This window comes from Gekko japonicus, unplaced genomic scaffold, assembly GCF_001447785.1.
Source record: "Gekko japonicus isolate JY-2015 unplaced genomic scaffold, Gekko_japonicus_V1.1 scaffold1288, whole genome shotgun sequence".
Taxonomy (NCBI): Eukaryota; Metazoa; Chordata; class Lepidosauria; order Squamata; family Gekkonidae; genus Gekko; species Gekko japonicus.
The window spans coordinates 438,654-450,949 of NW_015163127.1; the positions used below are offsets into that span (position 1 = coordinate 438,654).

The 12,296-nt window shown below is 44.0% G+C and overlaps 2 protein-coding genes across 3 annotated transcripts in view; one reads left to right on the top strand and one right to left on the bottom strand.

The window, feature by feature from the left end:
* MCMBP (minichromosome maintenance complex binding protein) overlaps positions 1-6,379 on the bottom strand; it is a 34,003-nt gene extending 27,624 nt beyond the window's left edge. The window contains exons 1-3 of the mRNA XM_015406919.1: positions 6,148-6,379; positions 3,379-3,464; positions 1,811-1,951 (exon numbers count right to left, since the gene is read on the bottom strand). Coding sequence (XP_015262405.1) covers positions 1,811-1,951; positions 3,379-3,464; positions 6,148-6,205 — 285 coding nt within the window. The 5' untranslated portion in view covers positions 6,206-6,379. The remainder of the gene's footprint in view (positions 1-1,810; positions 1,952-3,378; positions 3,465-6,147) is intronic.
* Positions 6,380-6,490: 111 nt separating this feature from the next.
* SEC23IP (SEC23 interacting protein) overlaps positions 6,491-12,296 on the top strand; it is a 45,234-nt gene continuing 39,428 nt past the window's right edge. For both annotated transcript variants that reach the window (XM_015406920.1, XM_015406922.1), the window contains exon 1: positions 6,491-6,715. In XM_015406920.1, the coding sequence (XP_015262406.1) occupies positions 6,529-6,715 (187 nt within the window). In that variant the 5' untranslated portion in view covers positions 6,491-6,528. The remainder of the gene's footprint in view (positions 6,716-12,296) is intronic.

Below are 12,296 nucleotides of genomic sequence, written 5' to 3' on the forward strand. Positions count from 1 at the left end.
GGCTTCTAATGTCCTGGCCCCACTGGTGGACCTCCTGATGGCACTGGTATTTCTGGCCACTGTGTGATACAGAGTGTTGGACTGGATGGGCCTTTGGCCTGATCCAACATTGGCATCTCTTATGTTCTTATTAGAGTCAATGGGCCACATAGGCTGTAATGGAGAATCAATCCGGGGGTATCTGGTGGGGTTGTTTTTTGAGGTAGAGGCACTAATTTGCAGCATAGGTGCTGGTGCCTCTCCTCAAACACCCCCCCCCCCAAGTTTCAAAAAGATTGGATGAGTGGGTTCAATTCTATGAGCCCCAGAAGAAGATGCCCACCTCCCATTGTTTCCAGTGGAGGGGAAAATGCCTATCTCAGTATACAATAAAGAAATCAGGCCAATTATATTAACTTCACCAGAAAAAAGCCACTTATCTCCTGATATTACTTAGCCAGGTTCAAGCTGACAGCAAGTCCTAGTAGTTTTTCAATGCATCAACACGCCCACTATTACTATCAATGCCCACTACTAACATTGGGGCCGTTGGGCTGGTCGCAGTTGAAAAGTGAGCCATATTATCTTGATATGTTGGGAGACTGCTGAGCCAGGTACTTGGGTGCCATACTTATGGTACGCCATCTTGACTTAATGACACTGTGAGCACTTTAATTGTAAATTGGTTTGACAGTTTTAAATGGTTTTAATTGTTTTATATGCACTTGGTACATTGTGCCATGTAATGTAAGCCGCCCTGAGCCTGCTCGCGGGGAGGGTGGGATATAAATATGACAAATAATAAGAAATAATATGACAAATAAATAATAGTTTCTTAAAGGAGATAAAGAATAAAGACCCTGTGCATCTATACAGTACAAACGTATTGTAGGCCAATTGGAAGGAATAACAAATGCCATTGATCAGGACTACAATGCCCTGACCTCACTGCAGCATAGAGAGAACTGATATAGGTATCATAGTTGAAAAAAAAAATATATGTCTCCAATTATTTGCTCAACAGTTCATCAACAGTGTCTTTCCCCAGTGTAGTAGAGGAGACGTAATTACCCTAAATTCAGTCAGCTCTGGGACATGCAGCTGAGGCAGCATAAGGTTTTAAAGTTTAGCCCAGCTACCCCACCAGTTCCACCATCAATCCTTGTGATCCAAGAGTTGGGCTCCAAGTTCTCTTCTCGGATAACAGCTCTCTTCATCTTTAAGATTTATAGGCATTTCTTGTAAAAGAATGGTGGATCTGGTCTGTACCTTTTGAAGAGTTCAGGTCTTTCCCTCTATCTTTCTCCTTATTCCAAGGTAAGGCATCACTATTGCTTCTTTCCCCTGTCATCAGCTACAGGGCTCCTTAGATCTGGGGTTGGATCTTAACTTTTTTTCCTTGTGTATCTTTCCTCAGGTGGAAAGGGGGAAGAGGAGAAGATTTTGCATAGGATATTCCCTACACATGGCTCAGGCCCATTGCACCTTTGTCCATGTCTTTGATTTCTAAAACCAAGACGACAGTAGAGATTAGCTACTTATGTTCTGTATATGCTGGAAGATGAGTGGATCTTGTTTCATTTCCTAGGGGATTAGACAGCAGCAGAGCAACTTCCTTTGCTTCTGAAAAAGTTAAACAGAAAAGAAGACACTTTCCCCCTCTTTCACTGTCCCCTGGCATACAAAGAGATGAAAGAAGGGACTGGTGGTGACTTTAGGAAATGGCTGGTTAGTAAACCTAGTCAAAATCTATGAATCTCTGCAAAATGTGGACTAAGAACAAAAAACCACACAGAAAGGCAGCAGTACAGATCAGAATTTCAGTACTTACACGTGATTTAGTATGTGTGTCAACTGTTTCATAGATACTCATATAAAATTCAGGATCAAACATATCTTGAATCATGCAGCGAAATTTTACTAAGCTATTGGGTTTCAAATAATGCAGAGGGACATCATTCAATGAAGGTACCTGCAGAAAATAAATTCAATGATTATCAGTCTTACATGAGACAAAAAACAAAGTTCCATGCTCTTCAACATAACCGTAAACCTAATAAAATCACAATTTAAAACAGGTTTCATTCACAGGGGATCAGTCCAAAAAAAATTGCTGGATCATTAAAAAAGGCAAATTACCTATCAATTTCTTGTTTTTTTAAAAAATCGGAGCAAATACAATTTTTAGGCCCACAACATATTTGTTTTCTTGTATTCCATCTATTGCAATGTTTAACTGCTAATCTCTAAATCATCAGGATTATTTATGTTAAGTGATAATCACATTTTATTTTATGTTCTTTGGGTTGAGGGTTTATTTCCCAAAGAACTCTGATGTTCATGCAAGTCATTCCAATAACAAACCTTTCTAAGATTAATACAGGAGTTTTACCCACTACTGACATCTAGGGCAATGAAATTACAGATTAGAAATAGCTGTCAGTGATATACTTATTCTCCTCCCATATGCATTTCTAGCTTTCTGTTTGCTTTTGCCTATTCCTATGATATGCTCTCATCCTGAACATACATAACATTTCTCCATAGGTAAATATACTCTTTAGCTATCCTGTAGAAGAAAGACTACTAAAGACATTTCTGATAGACTTACTACAACATAGAAAATATTATATGCACCATCATTAATCCACAGACCAATATTGCAACCCCTAACATTAGAAACTCACCAAGCTTACTGTACATATGAAGCCAACTGATATGTAACTGCACATACTTGATCAGAGGCTAGGACACAACTGCTGCCAATACAATTAAGTAAGAAGAGCACTATACTACCTCTGCATCAAGACTATGAAAACTCCCTGTTTGCATTTCTACACCCATTGAACTAAGAAAATCTGTATGCAGAGATGTAAAATTGCCATAAGTTTGGGGAAGAATGAAGTACAGGAAAGCAAGTATTGCATATTAAGCCTAAACATAATTTAGTGCATTATCATTATTATTATGAAAACTGGAAAGATACCCAATCCTTGAGAGATAATGTTGCAAACTCACATGCATCTTAGTTTCTGCCATGTGACAGGTAGGAAAAAGTTTCAATTAGAAAATAAATTGGTAGTAAACAAAAAGAAACTGTCTCATACAGTCATAACAGGACTAGCTGCATATCTGGATATCAAGTTAGTGAAAACATTAAACTCTTCCGTAATACATAATCAAACACATTATCGTATAGAACAAAGTTCGAATCCAGTGGCACATTTAAGACCAACAAAGTTTGGGTATAAGCTTTCATGTGCATACATTTCCACTACAGGAGCCTCCTTCAGATCAATCAATAGGTTCTGTAAACGCAAGAAGCCCCAAATGAAAATCTAGAATTTTTTCACCAAAGCAAAGCCAATCCTTGAGGAATCCTGACAAAAACATACTTACCCAGTTTGTTGCAATATTTTCTTTTAGCTTCTCTCTGAAATATTCAGTTACTTTTCCTTCCCATTCAGGATCTGGATTATTTTGAACTGGAAACCACCCAAACAAAACAGAATTATATGAGTACATTCTATACTCTGATATAACCACTTTACCTATCACATTTTTATTCCACCTTTCCTCAAAGATTGTCAGAAGGGCATACGTGCTTCTCTCTTCCACATTTTATCCTCACAACTACAAAGCATGTGTTTATATAGTTTGCGAAGAAAAATAGGAGGGAGCATGCAAACCTAATACACACTCATTATGAATCAGCTGAGCCTCTGGATTTCAGATAAGGCTTTGTTGTATGTTTCTAATGGTGTCCCGTCAAAAGATACCAAGAGATTTAACTCAGTTCAATCCATGTTTCTGTTTCTGATCTCCATCTACTGCATGCAGTGAAGGAAAACTGAAGCCTTGTTTGCGTTTAACACTTTTGCCATTTGAGGACTGTTCTCCTTTGGCATCAGGCTCAATTTCTGTAATTTACATATCAGTAATATTCTAAACAGATTCTAGTTTGTATGGAAGCAGAATGTATACGATTAAAATCTAGTCTAGAAAAATGTTAGTAAGAAAAAATGCCCAATGAAGAAATGGGATTCGGACTGTATGATGTCTTCAATGGAACAGGACTGGGACTCAATGTGTGCCTTTACCACAAGATATATTAAATTTCTGCCACTCCAACTACAATATCTGAAATTGATTAACCGATGGTATTTGGTATACGATTAAAATTTAAATTATTTAAAAAAAAGTAAGAAAAAATGCCAAATAAAATAGACTCAAATTTGTAACTTTTCAGCCACAATGTATTCCAATGTATAGCCTGGATAAAACAATTTCTGCAATAATCCAAGAAACCAGATGATCGTTTAGAAATACCTATAATTTATGTATATGAAGAGTCTAGCAAAATTTGTCCATTCAAAAATATTCCATCACTTCCAATTAGCTCCTGCACATGCAATTCTACATTTTTAGTTTGAAGTCTAGATGCACTCTGAGAAACTGGGGGGGGGGGAATCCCTTTTATGAAGCCTACCTTATGTTAAAAATATATTTTCAAACATAATATTGTTTGCATTCCTTGTTCCATTATCCTACTTTTTGTATTTTTCACTATCACAGGAATTTGGATTATTTTGTTCTCAAACAACTGATGTAGTAATTATCTTTCCACTCTAGTATTACTCAGCATCCGCTGCAGATTGCAACACTTCTATATACTATATTGTCAAACCAAACCAAAAAGGGGCAACTTGGTTGAGGGAAAAACAGTTGTTTCAATTGCTGAATTGTATGAAAACATCCTTACACAGTGGAATTGTTACTTTTCCCCTCTGTAATTGGATGCATAGCATGTACTCTCCATTTTTGGCTCACAGGTCTAACATTTAACCTGTCCCAACAACTTCTATCGCTACTTCTCTGGTATCATAACATTAATCCCATTCTGCTATGTATCCCATTCAGTCAAACTTTTGGTTTGCATTTAACAAGACTTTGCAGTGAGAGGAGAACAAGCATTGTGAAAGACCCACACCCATGGAAACCAGTAGCGGCATATCTCATTAGAGAACTTTTAACATCTTAAATTCAAAGTATGTATCCAGAATTAAGACTCTTGAGTTTGCATTTTTACTGAAATCCTACATGTCTCCATATAGTTAGTACCTGACACAGATCTAGTTTCTCTATATTGTAAGTTTCCAGACTTACTAGTCAGTATACACTCCTAGAGTTATATCCTGTCACAAAGAATAAAGATTTAAAAGGAAATACTACATGCATGGGACAAATATATTTTCAACTGATTTTTCCTTTCTATTTCATGACATACTTTTTTAGCCTCCAACTTGTCTTGCTAAATTAATACTGTCTACCTGAAATGATTACTTTGATTTTGCCAGTTAGTAGGAAAGTTTAAATATATATGGGCAGAAAAATGTTCCAGTTGTAGGTACAAAAGAGGTTTACCCCAGCACTTGAAACCTGTACAGACAGAGACAAACATAAGCCAGAAGTGATGAACTGTCTGCCGGTGCCTACCTAGACACAGACACCCCCCCCCCCCACTCTTCTATCATGCCCTCGCATAATGCTTACCTCCTAGCAATTAACTTATAAATGTAGTCATACTGGCGCAGGCGACTATCTGGAAGACACAACCTCTGACTGGAAGGCCTATTTTTTTCCCACCAGAGGGTGGGAGTAAAGAGAAGGCAGTCTGCACATCCTCAGAGAGACTCTCTTCTCACTACCACTCAGCTTCCTGGGTTGGGAGCCCCTGAATTTAGAAAAAGGATCCCACAGAAACTCTGAATTTAACCCCGGTCCCACCATTCTCCTCCCCGCTCCCAAGACCCGGGCGGGTGGTGCTTTCCTCTGTTTTGAAGAGGCCATGAGCGCAAATTAGCGCCTGGCAAAAGTTCTGCTTCACCCAGTCCCGCCCTTGTCTCTCCCCCGCCTTAAACCCTTTCAACGCACGCAACGCGCATACTTCGCCGACTTCTTCCTCCTTCCTTTTAATGGCCCCAGCCCAACTCTTAGCTCTCCTTCTTTCCCCCCCTATCCACTCCTTCCCCTCACAACCTTTAACTTATCGGGCTTTCTCCGGCCTCCCCCTCCCCTCGGTAGTGCTAGCATGCCATCGTTCCTTGTCCGCCCGCCCTGCCTGCCTGCCTGCCTGCCCTGTGTGCTGATTTTTATTACCCCCCTCACCGAAGATGCCCTGCACGATACTAAGAGGGCAGTTCAGCCAGTCGGCCACACACGGCATCCTTCGGTTCGTCTAAGGCTCCAGGTCAGGGCACTCAAGGTGTGGAAAGCTCGGCTCCCAAGCGTCACACCGCTAGGCAATGGAGCAGGCCGCGAAGCGGACTGCTGGAGAAGATCGCGCCGGTGCGGCCAGGCCGAGCCGAGTTCTGTCCTCCCTTCACCTCACTTCTCTCCTCCTCAGCGCGGGCTCGGGCTGGCGGGAAAGGGGGGAGGAGGGCGTGGGCTCCAACCGCGCCATCTTGGAACAGGGCAGGATTGCGGGCGGAACAGGAAAGGTCGGTGCTGACTGGGAGGCCAGCAGGGAGACGTGGACGCGCCGCAGTGATGGCTGCCCCGAAGGCCTCCGTGGCTAGCGGTGCGTCGTCGGGCGCCAGTGGCACCAACTTGCTCTTCTCTTCCTCGGCTACGGAGTTTAATTTCACTGTCCCCTTCATCCCAGTGAGCCAAGCCCCTGCGCCGCCGCCGCCTCCTCCTCCCTCTGCCGCCTCGGGGCCTGGTCTCCTGCCCGCCGGTAAGAAAAAAGGAGCTTGGAAGGGAAGAGGGTTTAATGGCTAGAGGGAGAAATACTGCCTGAATTTTTAAAGGTCTGTAGTCTGCCGTATCTAAAGGACTGGTAACAGGTAGGGATGCCTACCCGCGAATAGATGGGTAAGCCTCCCCCCCCCTCTCCCGTTTCCCCTTCTGGACCAAAATCTAATTGACAGGTCCGGGGGCGAAGAGGATTCGAAAGGCTGCTTTGAGAGAGAGGCTTAAGGAAGAAAGTGCTGCAGTGGGAAGACATGAAGGCAACTGAGCGGATTAGAAGGGGATTCCGGAGTGGGAAGGTGTCGGGACTCCACCGCAAGATGTACCTTCAGTGCTAGGTCTTAACCCTGGAACCATAAATATTTATTTATTTAGGCATTTTTACCCCGCCCTCCCCGCAAGCGGGCTCAGGGCGGCTTACAAGGGGCATAAGCCCATCCATAAAACCAGATAAAACAGTAAAATCGTAAATAATAACAATAATAAAGTGCTTCCTATAAACGAGATGGTCTTAAGTGGTTCTGGTTCTGATGGCATCTTCGATCCTCCCCGTTAGGGTATCACTGTCCAGTAGATGGTTCAGTTCCACCAGGTGGGGGCCACCACTGAGAAGGATCTGTCCCTGGTCGCAGCAAGCTTTACCTCCCGGGGGCCTGGGATTCCCAGGCGATGTTGGGTCCCCAACCGAAGTACTCTTGGGGGTATATGTGGGGAAAGGCGGTCCCTCAGGTAGGTCGGACCCTGGCCATGTAGGGCTTTAAAGGTAAGTACCAGCACTTTGAAGCGGATTCAGTATGCTATTGGCAGCCAGTGCAGCGCCTTCAGCCCAGGCCGGATGTGCTCCCTCTTGGGGAGACCCATCAACAGCCTGGCCGCCGCATTCTGCACTAGCTGCAGCTTCCGAATCTGCGACAAAGGCAGCCCCATGTAGAGAACGTTACAGTAGTCTAACCTTGAGGTGACTGTCGCATGGATCACTGTAGCCAGGTCGTCACGGTCGAGGAAGGGGGCCAACTGCCGAACCTGCCTCAGATGATAAAAAGCAGATCTGGCAGTGGCTGCTACCTGGGCCTCCATAGTTAAGGAGGGATCCAGGAGCACTCCCAAACTCCTAACCCCCGACGCTGGCACCAAAGGCCCCCCATCGAGGGTCGGGAGCGGGATCCCCAACCCCGAATCGTTCCGGTTCAGGCACAGGACCTCCGTCTTTGCTGGGTTTAATTTCAACCGGCTCAGCCTGAGCCACCCAGCCACGGCCTGTAATCCCCGGTTCAGATCTTCTGGGTCGGAGCCCGACCGGCCACCCAACATCAGATAGAGCTGGGTGTCATCTGCATACTGATGACAACCCAGCCCATACCTCCTGGCAATCTGGGCGAGGGGGCGCATGTAGATGTGAAACAACATCGGGGAAAGCACTGCCCCCTGAGGCACACCACATTCCAGTTCCCCTATAAAGCATATGGAAATTCCCTTTATCAGAATACCAGTGGTGTTTTTTATTAAGATCGCAGAAGTGATTTCCAGAGTGGAGTAGTGGACAGAACAGAGGTTTCAAACTCATTTGTAACGAGGGCCAGATCCTGCATAAATGTCACTTTGTCGGCTGGGCCATGTGTGCTATAAAAATGTAATGCCGGGTACTGGAGAGTTAAACTTTATAGAGGCCACAGGCAAACCCAATTAACAATATTTTTTTTTACTCAAAATACAAACATGCTTAAAACATTAACATGCTTACAGTATTTCCTCAAAATATCTACCTGATACCCACCCTCCTACTTCCACTGCCCCTTACTCATTAGCACTGGGACAGTATACAGGGACATAATGCACAGCTTCTAAAAACTGGCAATAAAGGTAATCAGTTGCTCGCAGGCCAGATAACAGCATTGGATGGGCTGGGTGTGGGCCGTATGTTTGACACCTCTAAGCTAGAGTGCTGGACTAGAATTCAGGAGATTTAGGTTCGAATCCACTCTGCTGTGGAAGTTTGTTGTGTGACTAGACCACTCGCACACTCTCAGCATAATCTACTTTATAGGGTTCTTGTGAGGATCAAATGGAGGAGAGGTGACCGTTGTTGACTACTTTGGGCCCCCACTGGGGAGGAATATGGAGTATAAATGAAATAAGTAAAAGTTGAAGTGAGGATCTTCCAATTCAGTCTGGTGCTCCATTTCATACCTTGCTGTTACTTTTTATGCTAAGCATTGGAAGGCCTATGAGTGTGTATGCTGGTATCTGTGAAGTAAAGGAAAGATCGTTAAGAGTTTTTAGAGAAACAGGACATGGGAAATCACTTCTGGGAATGCTGATGTTGTGAAAACTGTTGTTTCTAGATGAGAGAGAATGTCACTATTTTGTAGAACCAGCTGGGTTGGCTGTTGGTTTATAGCAAGGCATTTTTGGGGAAACATTTTTGGTTTGATGGGGGCATATTTGGGAATTTCTGTCATGCACTAGATACATACTTCAATCACTCTGCTGTACTTAATGTCAGGATTATTTTTAAGAAAGGGGTTTGTTCCCTGATTTCTTCAGCCCATGTTGATGTGAGTTCTTATTTTTGGAGAACCTGAATTGCATACAGCAGGTCCCAAATTACATCGCTGCTATCTTCTGTTTAAGAACATTAACAGTTCCCGGACTCAATAGACAGGTTGGTCTCATTCTGTATAAGATGGAAGCTTTTTTAGGGTTTCCATGAAAGTCTTATATGTTTGTGCAAGTGCAGAGAGTCAGCCTGATGGTGACCACTGTTTGGCACTGTAATATGAAGTAGTGGGATTATTTTTGTTGATGTCTTTAATCCCTAAATGCAGTTGTAGATTATGTGTGAGAGCAGGTTAGATCAAGCACCTTGATTTCATTTTTAAAAATTTTGATTAAAAAAAATCTTGTGTTTTGAGATTGGGTTGAGGTTTTTTTGTCATTGTGATTATGCATTCCAACTCCCCCTTCCCCAGAGGACTGCACTTTTGTGCAAGAACAGGAGTAATTTGGCATCTTAAAAATAAAGACCGGGTTCTCATGTTATATTGGTGTAGGAACCACAGCAGCTCCTTCATGCATTTGTTGTGTACATGAGGATCCCAGGATCATATGGGATAAACTCTGCTGTGGTTTTGGGACACTGGCATTGGCAGGAGCTGCAGCATGGGCTCTTCCCCTGTGATCCTGGACTTTTCATATTACCCAGTGGTGAGTGAAGAAGTGGCACTCTAGGGGCTTCTATACCACCAAGATAACGTAAGAACCAGCCCAATAAATTTATTGTGGCATAACCTTCTCAAGGCTAGATTCCACTTAGTCAGATGCATGTGGAAACTGGTTTTATGTTAATTCCAGTACTTCTTCCTTGGTAGGAAAAAGCACAATACAGGCTGTGATCACACACACTAAATAATCCACTTTTAATGCACTTTCAGTGCACTTTCCAACTGGATTTTACTGTGTGAACTGGCAAAATCTCGGTGGAAAATGCATTGAAAGTCGAATATTTATTATGTGTGCGGCCATTGTTACTTTTTCCTCCCCCCAGCTTCAGGTATACTTACACCGGTAGTTGCTGAACTAGTGTTTTAGAGGGGAAACATGTCTGGTTTTGGAAGAACAGACTTAGAATCTAAAGCACACAAGTAACACACTTTAATCACTGGGTTATAAGTGTGTGAGTGCTTTGATCTCCAGAGGCAGATGTTAATCAGGGTAAATGGATCCAGAAGCACAAAGTGCGATTGGGCACATGTATTCAAGGATCTCCAGTGTTTCTGCACAGTGACTTTTAAAACCCCCCCCCCCAGGCATTGTATGCAGGACTAATCCGTTCTTAAGCTTTGTGCTGCTGCTCATGTCTAAAAACGAGGGATACATTCAGCTAATTGTAAGGTGTGCTTTCACTTAGTTGACTGTGCTCATTGCTTTAGAATGGAAGATTTTCCATGCATGGCTTTAAGAATTACCTTTATAGATATACCCAGCTCTACTTCTCAACCCTTGAATTTTCTTCTTACATTTAAACTCCAGTCTCTAGTTGCCTGTCATGATATTTCATCATCTCAAGCTTAATACGCCCAAGACTGAATTTCGCCAGAGGTCATTTCGGGGGGGGGATCGCAGTCCCCCCGGGTGAGGTACGGGGGGGCGGGGCACATGACGAAGCCCCGCCCCCTGCTTCCGGCCGCCCTGCTTCCGGCCCTCATTCAGCCAGGAGGAGGCAGGAGAAGAGGGAAGGTAAGTTGCTTCCTCCCTGCCTCTCCCCTCCCCTGCCTGCCTGGGGCCAGGGAGGGCCTTGGTGGGGCTTCCTTGCACTCCCGCCGGCCTTGCAGGTCCACCGCCGGGCCCCTCATGGGGCTCTGCAGTGGAGCTGCGAAGGCTGGCGGCAGCGACCAGGACTGTTGGGGGCGGGGTGTGTGGCCTTATGACACACTTCCGGTGATGTCAGGGGGTGTGGCCTTATGACACACTTCCGGTGATGTCAGGGGGTGTGGCATATGCTAATGAGTTATGCTAATGAGTTCCCCTAGCTCTTTTTCTACGAAACGACCCCTGAATTTCGCCATCTTTCCTCCCAAGCCTCTTTGTGTCTCCCTAAACAGCATTACCATCCATTCTGTAAAATAGCGGTGGTTATATCTCTCTTTTGCCCCACTCAATCTGTCACCAAATCTTATCACTACTGCCTTTAAAACACTGCAAAAATATGGCTGTTTCTTCCAGCTCCCTGCCCAAATTTCTGGTTCATGCTCTGTTCATGTCTTACTTTGACTACTGCAACCTCCTTTTCTCTGAACTTCTGTTTTTTGCATCTCAGCCCATTCACTCTATCTGGTGTAAGACCAAGAGCAGCCCTGAGTCGGGAGCCATGTTTTGGGGTTGCCTTCATGACTTCCTATGCTGTCTTGAGATTGTGGGAGGGAATCCGTGTTTGATAATAAAAATGAAAAATTGAGACTGGGCTGCAGGCCACAGAAAATCTGACTTGCAGGGAAGTCAGCAGATTCCCCGTGGGGGAGGAGGGTCTGAAAACTCCCTTGATAATAGTTCTATTCTTTGGCTACTGAAGACTCATCAAAATTCAGGCCATGTTTTTTGGACCATAATTGTCTTTCTAGGACCATCCAGGAAACTGCCTTACAATGCAGAGTCCCCTGGAAACCCAATCACAAGTGAGCCCAGGGCCATAAGCCATCCTCTAGCCAGGTGCTTTGTTAATCAGGCTTGCTGCTCAGGTAATTCAGTCACAGAATCAGGGAGGCCATCAAACCACTACCCAGCCTTTGCCCAACAGGCTTTAGCTGACCTAATCTGAATCCAAGCCAGCTTCCCCAGCCTTATGGTTGGTTCCCTTTTTGCCCCCCCCCCCCCCTTGACTGAAATCACTGAGCTTTCCCCTCCTTTAAAGCCTGGAACTTAATCCTCAGACCTGGTTTTTATCACCCATTCTTGGACTCACAGTCATCTCTTTGGTTAAAAGATCCCTCTTTTCCATTCCCTGCACAAACACACAAGCTAATTCCTCGTGTTTGTCTAAATGTACGTTCATGTGTTTGCAGGGTATGGTA